We start from the raw sequence: 20,275 nt of genomic DNA, 5'->3' as shown, positions 1-20,275 counted from the left end.
CAGAGCTTTAACTGTTCCTCAAGGTGCTCCACAATCCCAGCTCTGTGTTTACATCATATGGCTCTTTCTATTTAAAAACCATGGCTGTAACCGTCATGTGTCAGCCTGCGGTGTCTTCTCGTGTTTCCAGTGCCGACGCCGATCTTGTGTGTTGCGGTGCATTAACACAGGCTAATCCGATTTGTATCATCCATCAGGACAGAAACACATTAATAGACTCAAACAAGCAAAGACAAAATGAGTAATTTAATTTATCCAGCACACGAACAGTGCAGCTGCCCCCTTGCAGACATGGATGTCTGTGAGCGCACACGTGAAAACAGTGGCCTTAAATAGTCATTTTTCTACATAGTGCCACTCAGAAAAAGAAAAAAACCCCTGAAGCCCACATTCAAAGGACAGTGCAATGCCTCCAGCTGCTTTAGCTCACAATTTTGTGATAGTGCAGTAACAGTCACATATAGTGCTTTTATTATCTTCACATTGAAATAGCTTTACAGATTAAATATACACCATGAACACCCTGATATTGTCTGTGATGTTTAACTAGTGCTTAAGATCAAGTTTGATTATTTCAGTTCAACGGATTATTTATGCTACAGCCTGTTTACCACATAACAGTATAGAGGTATATCTCTGTAGATTTGTTTGTGTTTCCCTTACACAGCTGGAATTATTGATCGAGTGTTTCCAGATATATTTATATATCTGGAAACTTATTTCAGTGCATGAGAAGCCCGCCTGCTCGCTCAAGACGATCGACGGTAGGTGATGCGCAAGTGCTGCATCAGGGGCTGGTTGTCTGTTGCCATAGAAACTGTCTGCTCCAGCTTCCCGTCGGGCCGGAGCTGAAACACTCTGCAAATCTAAAAGAAGAGGAAAAAACAAGCAAGGCGAGCAGGAGTCATTTTATTGATCACAAGAGGTTTGATGGCCAAGTGTCATATTTAATCATCTTATTTCTGCAGCTCAGTGAGTGCATCTTGCAGACTTGGGATTAGCTTTACCTGCTTTACGTAAGGCTCCTTTGCAAAAGAGATTCGGGCTAGTTGCTGGGACTGCAGGCTCAGCTGCTGCCCTGTCAGCTCTCCCTCCTCGATTTCCACCAGACCTGCACCAGACGACACAAGAATATCGTGTGGGTATTGAAAGGAGAGTAAATCACTGGAAAAAAATAATTAATTTGCCACAAATGTGATCTAATAAAAGCTTTTTATCACTGCAATAAGATTTAAAAAAATACTGTTAGAAATCGTTTGCTTTCCTGTGGTTATTGAATGCCATAGCAGGAAAACAGATGTTCTCAACAACATTTACTCAGCCGTGTCCCTGTAAGTCTGAATACCAGGAAAAGCCAGCCAACACAATCCAGACATTATTGTGTTGTTTTTTGCACTGAAAGACACTTTTGGTCCCATAAGCAGGATTTATCCAGAGCAAAAAAGAAAATTACCAGCACTGTAATAACATTTTTAAACATTTTGTCAGTTCATCTTCATTTAAAAATACTGGTGGCCACCAGTGCTGAGACCAGTGTTACCGCTCAGCCTCCTGGTGGACACACCAATGGTATCAGTTTCAAAATCCCATGATGACAACATGCCATCAGACTGTAGGGGCTACAGGGTTGTGGGGTGGGTACTGGTGATGATTAGCGAGGCTGATGCACATTTACAAAAGGTACATCTGGACTCATCAAATCACATGACCTTTACAACTGAGTCCAATCTGATTAAAAAAAAATTGGTGAATACAATGACGTGAATTTCACCTGAGTTCTGTGCAATGATGAAGGCCACTCTGTTAGTCCCCGGCTGCATTCGAACAAACCCACATTCTCTGTGCATTGGCTTCTTAGACTCGGCATGAAATGCATTGAACCTGTAAAACACGACATCAGTGGGAGATCATGTGATGTCCGGTGACGAGCTCTCATTTTCGGCAGATGTTATTAATTTTATTCCAGTTGAATTTAAATGAAATACACACAAACTTAACATGTACACAAAAGAGATTTTCCAGCGTGTTAAACTTAAGCATAATTTATGAGTCTGTTCTCTTGAAACACTGAACTCAAAGTCACACAGTTCACTCGTAAGATATTCTGACGTGCAGAACACGTCAGTGATCTTGCAGTTATATTGACTGAATGATCCAATCTATAAAGTACTTGAATTGTCACTTCTTCATATAACCTACATGAAGTTGATGACTGGTTGTCCTACATGACTGAAATGCAGCGTCTCTGTGTAACGGAAAGGTTTTATGGTGGGGAAGGAGCCCTCTCCTGGTTCATCACACTCCCAGGTACCCAGAAGCCATTCCAGAGGGAGGAGGGTGGGGTTCAGCTCCACTGATGGTTAAAAAGATGAAGCACAAGACACAAACAAACTAATTACGCAGCACTACTATAAAAAAAAGGAAAAGAAAAAAGAAGCTTCATCATGTAATCATGTAACAGAATAATTTTCTGAAGGATTCAAACTGGATTTGTTTGATTTGCTCCTTGGACGGATAGAATTAAAATCTAAACCATCTTCAGTTAAAAGAAAAATGTCTTTATTGTCATGGGATGATCATGTTTAATAACAGAAGCTCTCTTTAACCAAAAACATTAGCATTTTTCAACTTTTTCAACTTCCACTGGGATTTTTTCTTATTACTTAAAAAAAAGGCAGAAAGTCAAGCACAGAACACATTTTTGTTTATCAGATGGACAGAGATAAAAGCAAACTGCACACACTTTTGTTAAGTAAGATAACCCACGCTCTTTGTTTAACTACGTGCAGACTCAAAGACCAGGGAAAAAAACTCCGACAGGAATGTTCAAACTTGCATACATCTATTTTTAGGGAACCAGAAGAGGGAAAACACAACACTACATACCAAACAGTAGCTTCCATCCAAAATGGCTTTAAAAGAATGAGCTTTTTGGCCAGTTTCAACAAATGTGGAGATTTTGTAGCCAGAAAAAGAAGTCTGAGGCTAAATCACAGGAAAATATGTCATATTTAGAGAAATGGTTATAATACAGAGCCAGATACTTGGACAGGCAGACTTTACCAGAGAGAAATGTTCCCAAGCAAACAAAAGATGAGCTAAATTTGTCACGTCATTCAGTGCAGTGGAACAAAGCATTAAAAAAAATTAACATTTACTGAGACTGATAATATCCACAAATCACTCTTAATCAGTTTTAGGAAGGATGATGTACATGGCATGCACAGTCTCCAAGCAAACCGCCAACAAACATGACTGGGTAAAAAAAACAAAACAACACCCCCCCCCCAAAAAAGACATCCTGTACACTGGAGAAGTATTCACATTACTTCATTTTTAAAAAAACATTACACAACATTTTTTCAGTTTATAGCCTTATTTCAAAATGTATAAAGTTCATTTTTTACCTTAAGGTTCTACAAACAATATCATTTAATGACAAAATGAAGAAAGTTTGCTTTAAATTGTTGCAAATCTATTAACAATTTGTATGTGTAGATATATATATATCTATATCTACACATATGGAGAGAGGGAGAGAGAGAGAAAGAGAGAGAGAGAGAGAGAGCCTGAGAGGTTTTGCAAAGAATAATTGGAGAAACTCCCCAAAAGTAGGTGTGCCAAGCTTGTAGCATCAAACTCACTTGAGGCTGTAATTACTGGCAAAGGGGCTGAAGCAATTTTTTTTTTTTCACTTTTTTTCCTGGTAGAATTTTGAAAACTGGATTTAATCCATGTTGGAAAAAGGCTGTAACATGATAAAATGTGGAATAAGTGAAGTGCTGTAAATACCTTCTGGATGCACTGTAAGCAAAATTATTGTAGTCACCGCACAAATGTGACATGGTCCAAACAAGCTGTGGAGATTTTCCCTCAGGAGGAGACATCAAAAGCCTCATACAAGATAAACTTCACCATTACTGGCTATTTCAGTTTGAGCAATGTGATGTGATCCAATAATATAAATATTCATTTTAAAACACTACCTCTCAATCAAGTAAAATAAACTGCAAAAAAGGTTTTGATGATTTGGAAATAAGTGAAGCTGCATTTATGAATAACATAATATGAGTACATAATCTGGTCACTTTCATTAGCATTCTGGATAAAGCAGAGGCAAGTCAAACAAGATGGTAAATGGAAATTTCCAATCTCACTAAAACCTCGAAGCACCTTACAATATGAGCCATTCACATCAATCACTCACACAGGGACACTTCAATGTGGAGATGACCTGGTCAATTCCTGAGCCAAAGCATAGAGGGGCTTTCTGCCAGAAGTTCCATTTTTCCTTTAAGTTTGCAGTGTGAGTCTGGTCAGGTTTAAGTACCCAAACTACTCAGTAGGATTTAGTGGAGAAAAAAGAAAAAGAAGAAAAGGTCATGGAATTGGATAAAATATGTCCTTTCAACAAGCTAAAAGACATCCTACTGGTTTTGTGGACCGAAAGCCTTGAAGGTCATCTTCTTCTAAAAGTGCAGCTGAGGTGTATCATCATAGGGAAAGGGCTGAGTGTGGAAGAAAGTCAACTAAGGCTGCACGCTACGAGAGCGAAACAGTAAAGACATCAAGAGGAATTCACTATTTTTCCATTAGAGGCAAGACTTGCTAACTGCTGGAAGTGGTGGCTGGGGTAGGCAGTGCCCATTCTGAGGAATTAATGTGATTAACAAGTTAAACGAGTCTCTGAATGAAGTCACTTTATTTACCTACAAGCCCTCTCTTATTATTCTTGCTTGGTGTCTTAGGTCCTCCCTTAGAGGTGCGAGAAAAATAAGGCAATGCAACAGGCGTTTCACGTGTTATTTTAAAGCAACGTCAATTTGAAAACACAGCTAGAGTTAGTGCTCCTCCTAAACAATACAATTAAATACTTCTTCACACCCATGCTACAGACTCCGTTAAGTGAACTGAAGAACCAGTTTAGCTGCTCTCAGTGTTCCAACTAAAACACCTTTGGTTCTTCTCCATTTGTCTCTCTGGTTTCTAAAATCTACCAGTCCCTTATATAGTTTCACAGTTGATCTTATGTTTTACCAGCTCTGTGTTTTTTTTTAAGTCACCTGTTCACTTGGTGGACTTCAACGGCACCATTTAAAACATGCAGATTAGTCCCCCGCTGTGTTCCCACCTGTTCCATCCTCTCATTATCCTGCCTGTGTATTGAAGTCCTCAGTCTCCCTCTGTTTAAACATTTTCTTAATTGCTCAAAAAGTCTCAGTGAAATTAAAATACTTTTGCCAAGGGCTAATCCTTCTTTCCCGGATGGACTCTTTTGCCTTGTGCTATAGGCTACAGCTTCATACTGGTCATAGTAGGCAAGTCTCAGTTTCAAATGTGAAGAGAAGAATTTGAACTGCAGGTTTGAGAGAACGAGTTGCAGCAAGAAAGCCATTGCTAAGATGTCAGAATAAGACAAAGAGGCTTGCCTGGGCCATGAAACACCGCTATTGGAGTACTGAAGACTGGAAGAAGATATTATGGACTGATGAATCAAAATTTGGAACCTTTGCTTCATCACGCAGGATCTTTGTATGGCTTCGAGTAGGGAAAAGGATGGTTGCACAGTGTGTGGCATCAACTGTCAAACATGGAGGAAGAAGTGTGATGGTCTGGGGCTGTTTTGCTGGATCCAGGGTCGGTGACTTGTACAGAGTGAGAGGCACCCTGAACCCAAACGGCTACCACAGCATTCTGCAGTGCCCTTTGGTATGTGCCTAGTTGGTCAGGGATTCATCTTACAGTAAGATAATGACTGAAAAAATAAACCCAGTGTCTGGGTAGTAATCAACAATGTAATCAATAGTAATCAACAATAGGGCCGTAATGATGCACTGAATACAGATCTTGATTCGAATGTGCTGTATTCATTTAGTCTCACATTAGTGCAAAGAACTCCACATGCATTAATCAGTGCATGCTTGATTGTGCACACATGGTCAGCACTCTGATCTAAACTGCAAAATATTTACTGTTCAGCTGTGTGCAGGACCTCAAAGTTATAGATCTTTGCTGCACTGCTGCATCTCAGTGCACTAAAAATCAGCTCTGCTGTGTAATTCTCTTTGGCCTCGTTCAGCCACTCCTGTGAAAGTGCTTGCCTCCAGACCTGCAGGTCAGGTCACAGTGAGGTATCCAGGTCGAGTGGGAAAACTGTGACCCACATTTGGGAGCTGCTCTTGTTTATGCCTCACTGTTCCTTAGTAGTTTCTTGTGGGATTTCTGCTACTGAATCTTATCTGTAGGAGCTGGTTCTTGAAGCTGAAATTTTAGTTAAAAAAAACAAAAAAACATCACCTCTATGTCCAAAGCTTTGCTGTTGTCATAGAGAATCAAAGGGCACTAATGCAGACAGGGAGCCTTATTAGCTTTTAAAACACATTTGTATATTCCCATCCAGGAGGAACGAGCCTTCAAGAGAAAAATAAAAAATAAAAAAATAACAATAATAATACTAATCACACTGCATCCTACACTACAGTTGCACTGTCCTGTGACAAGACTTTGAAAGTCCATGATGAATCTTCTCTGAATATGCTACATCGCTGGTCAAACCAAAGCCCTACGTGACCGGCTCATTTGGTTTAATGATGGAGGCCCAGAAGGCAGAAGTGGTGTCCCACAGGAAGAAAAAGAGAGAGATAACTGAAGCAATTTTGGATGCTCAGGGCTCTAGAGTGTGACCAATTTGGTTGCACATGCGACCTAATTTCTCAATGGTGCAACAAAAAAAAATCCTAGGTTGAACCAGCCGTTCGAATAAAAAAAGAAAAGAAAAAAGTCTCCACAACTGTGAAAGTCTCTGTGTGGTCAGACACACATTATGCCCACATCATGGTCTAAACCAGTCAGAGTCAAAATTGAATCGAATCGTATTGATTATAGAAATCATTGACGATACCCAGCCCTAGTAAGTAGCCTGGGCTGTGAATGTAGCTGTGGGTAATGAGAAAAGATGAAAAGAATGATTGATAACTTTTTTATTAAGTTAAGGCCTGATCCGTCTGAAATTCACAGCCAGTGCTCTGACACGGAGCCATCAACTTCTCAAGTTATGTCTAACACTGGTCTGGAGACGGCATCAGATAATGAGCCACATACGATCGACTCCAAGCCAGAGCTCACTGAAAGTAAAAGGGGGAAAGTGTATATGTAGTGTATTTCAAAGAGAGTGGTTTGATCAGTTTCCCTGGCTAAGATACAGTAAAGCTGACAACATGATGCACTGCATTTACTTTCATGAGTTTGGAAAGACCATGGCCGGCAATCCTGCTAATACATTTCAGATTGAAACGCTTAAACGCACAGAATATCCAGAAAACACATTATATGCTGCGATAAATGCACTGCCCAAGTGTCCCCTCTCCCCAATGCCTTTTAGCAGCAGGTAGCAGCAAACAGGCCATCAGAGGAGGCCGAGATGATGATTACGTTTGACACTGCCTACAATATTGCCACAGAACTTTAAGCATAAGCACTTTTTCGGTAACTTATCTTATCTTGTAGAACTGTGCTCCAAATAAAGAACTTTGTGTTGACAAGATTGTTAGTTAATCATTTACAAACAGAAATTTTTTAAGTGAACATGTAAAACTGTGGGGTTAAGCGATGCGGTTGAAAAATTTGGGTGCACCTAATTTTTGTGCTGGTGCACCTAAGAAAAAAAGTCTTGAGCCCTGCACTAGGTGGCGGTAATGTTGCTGCAAACGAAGGTGTTCATTTTACAACAACCTCTCATGTAAATCGAAACCTTAAAACTAAACGCTGTTTATATGAAAGAGAAAACTGAGGACTTATCCTCACAGGACCGTCGCAGGAGCAGCTCGGTCCTTCCGGTGGTAGTTTGTTTACTGTTAACGAGGCTAACTTTGAAGTTAGCTTGGTTAAAGTGCAAAGAGAGTTCGAATGACACAAAAACAAAAATACTACACTTAAAAACGCCTGAGCCTTTATAAGTAACATCAGCACAGTTAGCTTGTGCTTACAGGAGTTAATGACGGTTGAGAATAATACTACCAATATTAAACTGTTAAAATGTTGTTGTTGTTTTATTCAATTTAAAATAAAAATAACCTACCCGTGTTATTGACAGGACAGGCCATTAATCAAGGAGGCTACAGTCGGTTTCGGAACAGACAAACTTAGCCAGCACTACAGAAACGTCACTCCACGCACACCGCGGTGTTGACGCAGAATGACGTAGATTTACGCAGGGCATCCTGGGAAATGTAGTATGCACAGAGAAGTACTCTGTTTTCTTCTTTCGTCTGCTCCCTTTAGGGGTCGCCACAACGGATCATTTGCCTCCACCTCATCCTGTCCCTAGCGTCCTCCTCTGTCACACCAGTCCAGCTTTCATTCCTCTTCTCCAGAGCATACCATGCAGAACAGGTGTTTGATAAAATAAAGCTCATTTTATTGACATTTTCAGTGCACTCACCATGGGCCCAACAATATCTGTTTATTTATTTCATCATTAGCCTACTTATACAAGAAAAGCCTGTGTTTTTCTAAAATCTCTGTAGTCAAAAAAGCATTCCCAAAATGTATGCACAGTTCCAACTGTCCTTCATACGGACACACTGAATGTTCTTTTCTTAAAATTCCCTAATGAATTAGTACATAGTCGGTGGTTTAGGAATATAGGCTCTTAGGCCTTGCTCTTTTTGCAGTTTTTCAGAGCATCCGCCAGGGCGTGCAGTGCCATGTCAGCATTAGTCTTCTCACAGTTGTATCCCATCAATCCAATCCTCATCACCTAATTGAATGAGAGATGGAAAGCACATTACATGAGTATACTCTGCAGCAATTCAGCAGGATGATTCAGAAAGCTGCTCAGACACCAAAGTGATGACTTTGCTGTTGTTAAAAAACCATTGTAATTAAACCTGTCACACAGTACCTGGAAATGATCCTTAAACATTATGTCTTTGTTTGTCTGGATTAGTTTGATTCAAGACAAGATATGCATGTTAATTTAAGAGAAAAGGACAACAGGACAGAAAGCCGAAAGGCTAGAACACCCTGAACTGAACCTAGAACAACACATCTGAATTAATTGCCACCAATAATGACTGTAAAATTAACTCACCATGCCGATGGAAGGGCCCAGTCCTCCTGTCATCTCAATGCAGTGGTGTTTCATGATGTATGTCAGCATCTCCCTCCAGTCGTAGCCTTCAGGGATAGCAATGGTGGTGACGGAGGGAAGTCTCAAATCCTGCAGGACACATATAAAAAATGGCTTTCGTCACAACACAAGGGAGGAAAACTTATTTTGTTTTTCGTAAATATCCCCTTTATTCTCTCTGTGTATCCATGTTTTCATGGCACCAGAATGCTATTTTCTTGTATTTCTGTCTCACTCTTTCGGGGACGAATAGCTTGAGGCCCAGATCCTCCAGTCCTCTGTACAGGTAGGCTGCTACCTCCTTGTGCTTCTCCCAGGACTCCTCCAGCCCCTAGAGGGAGACAAAGATTGATTGTGTTTAGAAATAATTACCTAAAAGGTTAGGGAATTGATTATTGTTAGTGTTCCTGTCAATAATACCAACTCAGAGGTTACTAAACAGACAAGGATGATAACATTTATTTTGTTTGACTGTGATCACTCAGATGCCTGGAGTCTAAAAGATCATATAACTACCAAAGGAAACATGCACATTTTGCCTCACATATTTTACTCCATTAGTTAGCACAAACATAAAAGAGAAGGCAGTTCACTCACTGAAATACTGACTGTATGAATAAGATGCATAACAAAAAATCCTTTATAACATACTTTTTAGTTAGATCATTTCAAAAGACAGCTCACAACCTCAAAAAGCTGAGGCACTGTCCATTAATTGGCAACAGATCAGTAACATGATTGGGTATACAAAGAGCATCTTAGAGAGCAACATATGTTCCCATGGCTTCATAGTAGCAGAGCCCTGCTGTCCAGACTTGTTGCTAACTGAAAACATTTGGAACATCATGAAACAAAAGATACGACAAAGAAGAGCCAGGACGGTTGAGCAGCTAGAATATGATATCTGACAAGAATGGGACAGCGTTCCTCTGGGTCTCTTCAGCTGCCAGACGCTTACAGACTGTTTTTAAAAGAAGGGATGCTACACAGTGGTAAACACGACCCTGTCTCAGTTTTGTTGAGACAAGTTGCTGCCATCAGATTCAAAAATTACCCTCTTTTCTTAAAATGATGCATTTTGTCAGTTTAAACACTTCATATGTTTTCTGTGTTCTGCTGTGAATGAAATATGGCTTTATGAGATGCAAATCATTGCATTCTGTTTCATTAGCATTTTGCACAGTGTCTGGAACTGATTTGGAAATCGGTGTTTTATAAAAAGAATAACAGAATCTAGAAATTACAGATTTTTTGTTCAGAAATGTGACTGAAGAAGTTGGGAAATATCCCTTTACCCTCTCAGCAAGAATGGCCAGACTCTCTCTCAGGGCGAAGAATCCAGACACTGGACCGGTGTGGTGGTATCTAAAAGCAAGAGCACACGTGACACAATGACACTTTTACAATTTAAAATTTAGTTTCTTGAAAAATATTTTTGAAAAATGTATTTTTTTTTCTCATTCTATGAGTTTTGCTGCAACATTCAACATTAAACTAAAGTTTAAAGGGAGAACTCCCAACGATCAGCTTGTAATCAGTTCTCTGTTGTGGACTTACACCCTTGCTGGTTTGCCATCGCAGCCCCAGTAGTTGGACAGATGTGTCATATCAAAGAGGTAGGAGACTGGTTTTGTTTTCCTGTTAAACATCTTGTGGCTGTGCAGAGACGATAGCATTGCCTGAATTACTTTTTGCATTTTTTTGTGTTTTTAAAGAAAAATATTTGTAACAATTTAGGATAGGATGTATGCATAAACACTCCACACTATCTCCCTCCTTACCATGCTCTGTCATTAAAAGAGATAGGTGCTGTACCAGGAGGTGCATTCAGAGCCTTTTGAGAACCAGAATACAGGATATCGATATCTGGAAACACAATAAAAGATGGATTAAATCCCACACGGGCGCGTCTGATGGTAGGAGAGGAAGTTGATCTTTCATCACCGCCTTACTTTGCTTGTCCATAAAGATTGGTGCCGCACCGAGTGAAGCAACTGTGTCGACTAGGAAGAGGCAGTCATGTCTGTGTGAGATGTAACAGCGAGCAGTGAGAAATATGAAACTATATTCTGTAATGTGCTGTTTGAGGCTGATGTGGTAGGAGCCTCACTTTCTGCAGATGTCTCCAATGCCATCTACTGGGTGACAGAGACCAGCAGAGGACTCCCCGTGTGCGAGGAACAACAGGACAGGCTTGTGCTTTTTTATGGCCTACGGCGAGACATCGAGACAAATTTAATCATGCATGCATGGTGTAAGTGAATCTTAGTGATTTACCCAACTTAACCCTTACATACTGTTCAAATTTCATACCTTCACAGATTTGTTTCTACCATGGCATCCTTTCCCTCATAATATACAAAATGTTAAAGTACAGCTCTATTTAGAATGTATAGATAGCTTTTCTGACATTAATAAATAAATGATTAAACCTTAGTTAATGTTTAGAGGTTTTCTAGCACCCTTTTTTGCAGAAAAAACATCTAGTATCCCACAATATCATGCCCCGATTTATCTAAGGCATGAAGACATAACAGCCATAATGATTTGACTATATTTTATTGAAAGTGACTATGGTAAGAACATCCTGGAAATGCTAGGATTTCTTATATAACTCTGTGTAACCATTACAACACTCATCACTGCTATATGGTTAAAAAAATCTTAATAACTACAACATATTATATAATACCATAATAATGAATATTTAACAATATTAATTTAACATTAATTAACACTTTGAACACGAAATGTGCTTATTGCAAACTAGTCTGTTTGTTCACAGTAGTGGCAGGAGTGTGTGGGACCTGCACATGTGTTTCACACACTCCCTGAAATGGCAGCTCAGGTGCCTTTATTATCTTATGACGCCCTCCAGGCTTATTTTGGCCTTGGTCTCTGTTCTAATCTCACTTAGAGCAGAATAAATAGATTCTAATACATTTCTTTTCAGATTGAGTAGTTATATCATGGGTGGTGTGCTTGCAGGTGTAAATGTAACATATTTTCCATTGTTTAGAGTTTTTACTGGTCTTACTGGCCACTCAAAGTCACACGTTAACTATTCATTATAACAAATACCTCACATTCATGGCCAGTATAGAGTCACCAGTTAACCGAACATGGATGTCTTTGGACTGCAGGAGGATCCTGGAATACCCAGGAGAACATGCAACAACCACCCCGGCCAGGATTTAAAACAGGAACCTTCTTCCTGTGGGGCAACAGTGCTAACCACCCTATTTCAAATCTTGTACTGGTGTCAAGGCACCATGTCTAAATTCACCCTCTGACTTCTGTAGGATTTTACAGACAAGCAGGTCCATGTTTCTGTGAGAACTGGGGCAAATATTGTGGGGACAGACAATTCTGGTGACAGTGTCATGGTCAACCTTTAACTCTGTCACCACTGGCCCATAAAAAATACACAGACATGTTTTTTTGTGTGTGTGTCTTTGTACACACAGACATAAAACATACACACTTGGGAAGTACAGTTTCACAATTGCAAGATTCCCTAAAACCACAATTTTCCTTTATTTGACCAACACTGATAGACTTGACATCCATTTGAAAAGCTACGGGTCAAATCTGATCCAGAACAGTGTCGATATGCAAAAATATTTAGTGCCTGTACAAAATCATAACATTTTAAAATAACCACTTTAGGAAAATTAATCAAATTTAAGGCAGAAAGAAAAGACTTGAACAATAAATAAGGATTAAAAATCTCACCTTTAGTTGGGCTGATATTTTTTTTTATATACATAGTAATCATTTCTCCTTCAACGATGTGTTTAAATACCTGCTCAATTTCCGTATTGGTGAAATATCTTCCAGGCGTTTTTACCATTCTGTGTACATTGGCACCTAGAGATAAAAAAATATTCGCTGTTAGCTACCGAATAAATACATATTGGCTAACAGTTAAAAAATCAGTATCAGTGTAGTGTATTTATTAAGTGTGCGTAAACCTGTGCGTAAATGCTTACCCATTCTCTCTGCGATTTCTGCAACGCGCTCTCCCCAGATCCCGTTGATGGCTATGAGCACGCTCTCTCCGGGCTCCACCGTGTTGAATACCGCACACTCCATAGCCGCGTGCCCGGAGCCGCTCATAGCTATAGTCATGTTGTTCTCTGTCTGAAAGGCGTACTGGATTCCTTTCTTGATGTCATTCATGATCTGTGACACGAAGTGAAAATTAGAAATAATTTTTAAGTTCAATTTGTCAAGAATGGTCACTGTTGACGCTCAGGTGAACTGTGCGTAATTACGCACAAGCTCACGTCCTAAGGATACATTTGGTCTTTTGTTTTTAAAAAAAAAAAAAAATTTTAATATGAAAGAAAATACAGAGAAATTCTTGGTGTGAGTTATTTGTGTGCCAAAAACAAACTTAAAATCAAAACATTTAATCTTATAAAGCTGTTTTAGTAGTAAAAATGATAATTAGGCTTTTTCAAAGAAAAGATGGAAAACAAGAATATCCACTGGTCACAAACTTAGAGAGCTAGTCCAGATTCCCATATTTCCCAGATAAAATAATTTGAATCTCCAGTATAATTTAACTCAAACAAAAAGCATTTACCTCATACATTTCTGGGTGCAGGTGACCAATTATTGGCCTGGACCCTGCAGCTAAGATGCGTGGAGGCACGTTCGAGGGTCCCGGTCCGAACAGGTAACGAAGAGGCACTTCAAGTGGTCGCAGCATGCATGCCGGCGGCGGTATAGTGACGGAGGACATGGAGCGGTCCAGGCGCAGCAGCACTGGCGCGCTCTTCGCGCCCAGCGGACCTTCGAGGGCCGCTGATGTCTGCTGGGCGAGCAGGGCGCCACGGCTGAACAAAGCCCGCTGCATCATGGCTAGTGACCCGATACTGAGAAGCTTGCGCCCGGTGAGGTCACTTCTGCGAGACAGTTAGACTGAACCGGAGTGTGTGATAAGGTGAAGATTTAAAACAAACAGGTCTTTGACCTGGTGGCTACGGAGTGTTGTGCGTCACACTTAAGGGTTGGCACCATGTGCATGACGACATACCAAAAAGCAATGCATGTAGTAATAAGAATGTACTGTTCTACACATTTATTTATTAATTTATTATAGCCTAGTTTTTGTTGCTTCCTGCTCTCATGTTAGAGATAGTGGAATCTTTTTAACTTTTTTTTTTTTTTTTTTTTAACTTTTTAAAAACTTTTTAACAGCCTCTCAGTTCATAATCTTATAAGGGTCTTTTAATGTTGGAAGAACTAAATGTAGAAATTAAAAAAACATTTCGGGAAACCTTTCATTTCCAACACTGTCCTGTAAAGACTCAGAGGTCTACCACAGCTTTTACAGTTTGGAAACACCACAACTGGTTTTGGTGACTCATTTCTGGTCTAAATCAACACACTTGACTCTTGAACTGTGTGGAAAAATGAAGTCCTACACTTGGCAGCTTAGAACCAGTTGAGGTGAGTTTGTAGGTTAGCTGATTTTGTAACCGCAAGTATTCAGTCTGCAAAGAGGAGTTTCCTCTCAGAGAGCCAATCTGCTCTCTCAGATTGGGGCAGGGAAACAAACAGCCACACACCTACTAACCCACCCACCCATCTACCCATATGACGCTGGGACACACACTCCAACAAACAGATCAGGCTTATTATCTAATGTGTATAAGCAGTGACATATGCTATTATGTGGGGTCATTCTCTTGATAAGATATAAAAAATATAAATGATCATATAGGTATTACACAAGTGTTTTCTTGTTTCCAAACAGAACAACAACCTATAGATTTTATTTATTTTTTTAGCACTGTTGGATATCTGAAATCCAGATACATGAAGTAGGACAGCGAGATTATATTTTTAAATTAAGAAAAAAGGAAGTTGTTATAATTTTCAGAATGACTGGGCACTCTTCACTGCTTCCTCCAAGCTGAACCTCAACATATCTTATTTGTGGTGAAACAGTGTCTATGCATCAAGCAACAGATGCATATTGGATAGCAGTTTCCAAAGCATTAAGTTGAACATATAACTTGATCAGGAGTTGTTCTCTCCTACTTTATACATTTTTCTACAAACTGACTACAAATAAAATCTAGTGTTTGATTCCTTTACTTGAAGCGAATGGACTAATACTGCAGCATTTCTCAGTTTTTTGTCAGCAGGGTTAGTAGAAGGTTCCCATCTCGAGTGTGTCTGGGTAAATAATTAAACCACTCGTAAATAGGTGGACTTGGTTTATCCTATCACTGGCCTTTGCACTGGACCCAACACTCAAAATCCACTGAAAGAGAGCAGCAGAAGGAGGAGGAGGAGCAGGGGAGTGATCAACAAAATAAAGACTGTGAGCTCCTTCCCATCTAAACACAGTTAGACTTTTGGAAAATGGCAGTTTTTATGTTTACTAATTATCACAACACTTACTAACTGTTATGATGAGAAAGTAGACCCTTAAATATGATTTTGACCACAGTCCAGTGCAGCCAATAGCATGCTATATTTTACTTGAAGCATGTATATTTTTCCCCTCAGTCTGTACTTTACCCCCTTCACTCCCCCAAAAGATCATGAGTGACCCCTGCGCAGGGGTGGGCCCTGATAAGATCTGATTGATTGCACCCTTCATTCTGCTTATGGGTCAGACTTCTCTGATTGATTCGGGTGAGGGGAAAAAAGGAGAACTACGTAAGTTTACAGTGTCAACACAAGTATTTTGTCCAAACAAAGAGTACACAGTTTAAAAAAAAGGCTTGCATGTGACTCATGGAAAAGCTTCACAGCTGTTTGTCCGAGATCTCCTGCTTCAGTTACCTGCCAACAAATCTGACAATTAGCTACTCTCTGGGATGAGTCTCAAAACAATATTTAATGTGAAAGTAAAGCTCAGTAAAAGCATTCTTTAGGGATGTGTCCACTTTTAGGATGGGAATAAACATTTTTTTCTTATCAAAAAAAAAAAAAAAAAAATGCAGGCAAAGCAGAAATATTTCCAGGATACTTGCTTCTTTGTTGTGCAGTCCTTTGGGTTCTTCATTCAGATCCAGCCAAAGTTTCAGGTCATAAATCCACTGTGACTATGAACTGCTGAGACAGCTGTTCTGGATTAGCTCGTATTTCATCTTACTGAGTCTCTCAATGAATTTAAAATGAGCTTTAATATTTTCACTTTGAATTTACTGAACAAAAAAAGGCAATTCATAAAAGTTGTGCATCCCTGTTTGTTTGTTATTTGGCATCCCCATTTATACTGTATTTGGCATAGTTAGCTGAATTTGGGAGGGACTACTAATCTCAGCTGATATACCCAAGATACAGTGGTACAAAATGTTTTTTCCATTTGCCTTTTAGACCCCAGTGGGATGCTGGGATAAAGGCCTGGGCTCTTGGACCTTCACACAGCTGACTGACCATGACGTGAACATACTCTGAGACGTTCAATTTGTACTAAAATTTTCTTCCCCTGGGCACCCTCTGTGTTTACTGAACATGTGACACTTTTTGGCTTTTACTTCAGCTGTGCTCAAACTATTATGACACCAGACGTCATCCTGCAGGTTTTCTCAAATTGTCATCTGACTGTGTTGTTACGAACGTCAAGCCTATGTTTGTGAGTTTTCCCTCCCACTGTCCAACACTGCACTGAAAAACTACTTTAACAGCCACAGGTCTACAGTATAGGAGATGTTACATGAGCTGTCATATGTGCTTTCTTGCATGGAAAATCTTGCTTTCATCAGGCTGAATTTGAAAATGATGACTGCTACTCACACAGGCTGCCCCGCACCAGTTTAGCCTGTGCTTGTTTAAACTGTCCAGTACTCTCACACAGTCTTTGAATAACCAATTATCATTCAATATGTTGTATTTTATAGTACATAAATCACCAAAATATCAACATCAACAACAAATCCTGCACAAACAATATAAAACGAATCACACGGACATCACATGGAGCCCAACCTTTATATTTCTACTTTTTCAAGCTTGATGTTTTCCTGCAGCCTCTTTAGCGTGCAGGCAAACTGTGTGCTAAACACAAAAACAGTTTGTGTGCTTGATCATATTTGAGCTGTTTGAAATGTTGAATTTGAAAATGATCTTTTTTCTAAGTAACTCGGTTTATGCTCCTTCCAGTGACAGAGGGGTTACATTACTTAAATTTGTTGAGTTAGTATTTTCATGGCACAATAAGCACATTAAAAATGAACCTATTTTGTATTATTATGTAATGCAGCAGTCCGTCAGATGAGTTTCTCAATAATCCTGGGTGAAAGGGAAGTTTTGAGCAATAGTGAACTGATAATTAACAGACCTATAAAAGGTTTACTGAAACCAAATCCAAACAAAGTGCAAAAAACATCGAAATGACAGGCGAACTGTGGTGCTTGTGGCCACCAGTAGGTCAGATGTCAACTGCAAGAGGAGAGGCGGACGATGATGCATAAGGGCAACTTTCATAAGAACACAAATATTTTGTCACACAGTCAACAGACAGTGCATGTGTGAGCATGTGTGTGATTCTGGCAAAAATGGAACCTGATAAGTAAACAAGATGATGTGCAAACAAGAAAACGAAATTAAAGTTTAACTCAGACAATGGACAATGATTCATCTGATAAATGACCAGCACTGACAGACAGTCTCTTGAAACAGACCCAGACTGTTCCAAATGACAAATCATAGGTATGTAAAGATTATTGAGGCACAAATATCAAACCTCTTTCAGAAAGTTACAGAAATTGTGAGACTTCTCTGCACATGTGACCTTTTCAGAGCCACTGGAGCTGAAGCTTTGCCTTAAAGGCATTTCTGACATCCTGGCTTGAATACTGTGGCAAGAAAGAGGAGATCATTTTGTTATAAAAACACAACTAACTAACTATAAGAAATTATTTGTCAGCATGTCAGTATGGATGAGTGACAGTGTATGTGGAAATGGAAAGAAAGAACCCCAAACAACAGGTTTGGCTGACAACGCTATTCAGTGGAGCGAATCAATTACAGGCAAATATGCGATTTGTGTGCCCAGACGTGCACACACACACACACACACACACGTCTAGTTTGCTATCCTCGTGGGGACATCCCATTGACATAATGTTTTCCATAGCCGGTTACTCTAATCCTAACCATCAAAAATGAATGCATATCCCTAACCCTTACCCTAAACCTAACCATAACCCAATTGTAACCCTGATACTAAAACCACATTTTTAGTGTGAAAAATGCCTTCAACCTCATTGGGACCTGGATTTTGGTCCCCACAAGGGCTGTTGGTCCCCACCAGTACACACACACACACACACACACACACACACACACACACACACATACACACACGCAGGGTCAAACACTTAGTACATATGATTACCCTCCAGTAAACTCCTCCAGGACAAAGTGCAGCCTATCCAAAACAGACAATTAGGCCCATGATTTTCTAACATTATAGTGGAACAATACTGACAGACAAGCGATTTCTGCCACTTTTAGCTGCTCTGTAAATGTGCATTTTGTCCCAAACTGGAGTGCAAAAATTATGGTCCAAATGGAGGCAAACTTAACAACAAAAACAAAAAAGTCATATATGAGGCCGTAAACACAGCACAAAATAGAGAATACAGAAAAACAAAGCAATAAAAAAAAATCCAAACAACCACGGGAGATCACAGAGTGACTCAAACACAGAGAGAGGCACAAGACACTGAGACAAGGGAAGACAGGACTATTTATACACAGAGGGTGATTAGGGAAGTGCTGAGGGAAACAGCACAAGTGCAGACAATGGAGGTGGTGACCAGGGCGTGATGGGTCTGCAGTGATGTTACCTGCTTATTTTCTGACTTCCTGGTTTTTATAAATCCTAAATTTACAGTGATTTTTTTCTGCACACCTCATTTATCATTGTAGTCTGATTGAGCAGAGAAGAGACGGGATTGTTGTGGAGTAGAAACTAAAAAAATTGTAAGCAAGGCACAAGAGAAAACAGGAAATGATCCAAAAGATAACTAATAAGCATAAACACAAGAAACTAACGCCAAATGTAGCGACTACAGGAAAACAAACAAAATGTCGCTGAGAGTTCGAGGTTGGGTTTTGTTGACTTTGCCTGACACGCTGCCAAAAAACAAAAAAATCCTCTGTTGGTCCAGCAAACACAAAAAAGATGCATTCGATGAAATTCAACTCATAATAACGTGCACGAAATATATTATTACTGTGATCATGCCCCCCCCCAATAAATAAAAAATATATAAATATATATCGATCAAACAAAACAACATTGACAACTAATATCACAATTACAGATCATCAAAAAAACCCCATCATATATAGATCACACTTCAAATCACAAATCCCGTTCTCTCTAATGATGTCGAGATGTAGGCTAGAGAAACACTGGGGAGGCTGGAATAACAAAGTCAAGACAGAAAAAAAATTATGTTACAAAACTTAAAAATCGTCAGTAGAATAAACCTGACCTTGTGCCTCTGCTGTGCTCATTTCTGAACTTACACCAGCATACATCATATCCTGTCACCTGTCAGTCTGTTGGACACACCCAGGAGCCTATATAACTCCGCCCTTTTGACCTGGTACCTTCTTACCACCAGCCTGAGAACAAAGAACCTAACAGAAAGTCACCCATCCACCCATTAATCACTCCATCTGTTAACTCTACCAAATCGACACTGGTCACAAAGATATCTTATGAATTCAGGATTTTTAAATGTACACACCACATCACCAACTTCAGTGTAGTTTTTTTTCGCTATCCTTATGTCACAAAACCCTTGACACTCGCCTCCACCCAGCCTGCACTCTCTTCTTTACCTCTCGTATGCAATGTCAGATGCTTTGGTGATATATAAATATAAACTGATATTTAAAAAAAAGAAAGAAAAGGCTTCCTTTACATTCTGCTGTTTGTTTCGTTGCACAATTTCTGCTCAACTTTCATGTAAATTTTGTGCTTGAGTCGAGCTTCGTGTCTGATTTGTGTCTCTCCAAACCTCCAGACTCACGGTTTGTCAGTCATATTTGCATCTCTAAGCTCTGCTGTGGTCCATCTCCTCTCCTCCTGTGCTGCATCGCTTTGCCTCGTGGCCGCCCGCCGCTGATGATGCTGAAGCTGATGTCATCACCGCCTCC

The 20,275-nt window shown here is 39.8% G+C and overlaps 2 protein-coding genes across 3 annotated transcripts; both read right to left on the bottom strand.

Annotated features, from left to right (window-relative positions):
- Nucleotides 1-231: 231 nt before the first annotated feature.
- On the bottom strand, nucleotides 232-8,247 carry thap4 (THAP domain containing 4). 2 transcript variants are annotated; one of them, XR_003214781.1, is made up of 6 exons: nucleotides 8,078-8,247; nucleotides 2,200-2,353; nucleotides 1,772-1,881; nucleotides 1,008-1,111; nucleotides 657-866; nucleotides 232-624 (listed from the first exon to the last, which is right to left on the bottom strand). XR_003214781.1 is itself a non-coding variant. In XM_003438143.5 (5 exons), exons 1-5 carry the CDS (start codon nucleotides 8,100-8,102, stop codon nucleotides 750-752), a joined length of 510 nt encoding a protein of 169 aa, XP_003438191.1. In that variant the 5' UTR covers nucleotides 8,103-8,247; the 3' UTR covers nucleotides 232-749. The 2 variants fall into 2 exon arrangements, 1 of the variants encoding a protein (XP_003438191.1); XM_003438143.5 differs by having other exon boundaries at nucleotides 232-866.
- Nucleotides 8,248-8,394: 147 nt separating this feature from the next.
- On the bottom strand, nucleotides 8,395-14,093 carry agxtb (alanine--glyoxylate and serine--pyruvate aminotransferase b). Its single transcript, XM_003438144.5, has 11 exons — nucleotides 13,722-14,093; nucleotides 13,123-13,315; nucleotides 12,936-13,000; nucleotides 11,241-11,341; nucleotides 11,083-11,153; nucleotides 10,912-10,996; nucleotides 10,688-10,786; nucleotides 10,426-10,495; nucleotides 9,366-9,461; nucleotides 9,092-9,220; nucleotides 8,395-8,758 (listed from the first exon to the last, which is right to left on the bottom strand). Exons 1-11 carry the CDS (start codon nucleotides 13,995-13,997, stop codon nucleotides 8,651-8,653), a joined length of 1,293 nt encoding a protein of 430 aa, XP_003438192.1. The 5' UTR covers nucleotides 13,998-14,093; the 3' UTR covers nucleotides 8,395-8,650.
- Nucleotides 14,094-20,275: the final 6,182 nt, after the last annotated feature.

This window comes from Oreochromis niloticus, linkage group LG18 (genome assembly GCF_001858045.2).
Source record: "Oreochromis niloticus isolate F11D_XX linkage group LG18, O_niloticus_UMD_NMBU, whole genome shotgun sequence".
Lineage (NCBI taxonomy): Eukaryota > Metazoa > Chordata > Actinopteri > Cichliformes > Cichlidae > Oreochromis > Oreochromis niloticus.
This window is presented reverse-complemented; position numbering and strand designations above follow the sequence as displayed.

Coding starts and splice junctions, on each gene's coding strand:
- thap4 (XM_003438143.5), bottom strand. CDS start 8,102: ATGGCCTGTCCTGTCAATAACACGG. Junction 1,882..2,199: donor CAACCAGTCATCAACTTCAT/GTAGGTTATATG, acceptor CGTGTTTTACAG/GTTCAATGCATTTCATGCCG. Junction 867..1,007: donor AGGAGCCTTACGTAAAGCAG/GTAAAGCTAATC, acceptor CTCTTCTTTTAG/ATTTGCAGAGTGTTTCAGCT.
- agxtb (XM_003438144.5), bottom strand. CDS start 13,997: ATGATGCAGCGGGCTTTGTTCAGCCGTGGCGCCCTGCTCGCCCAGCAG. Junction 13,001..13,122: donor AGAAATCGCAGAGAGAATGG/GTAAGCATTTAC, acceptor TTTTATCTCTAG/GTGCCAATGTACACAGAATG. Junction 9,462..10,425: donor TGGCCATTCTTGCTGAGAGG/GTAAAGGGATAT, acceptor GTCTCCCTCTAG/GGGCTGGAGGAGTCCTGGGA.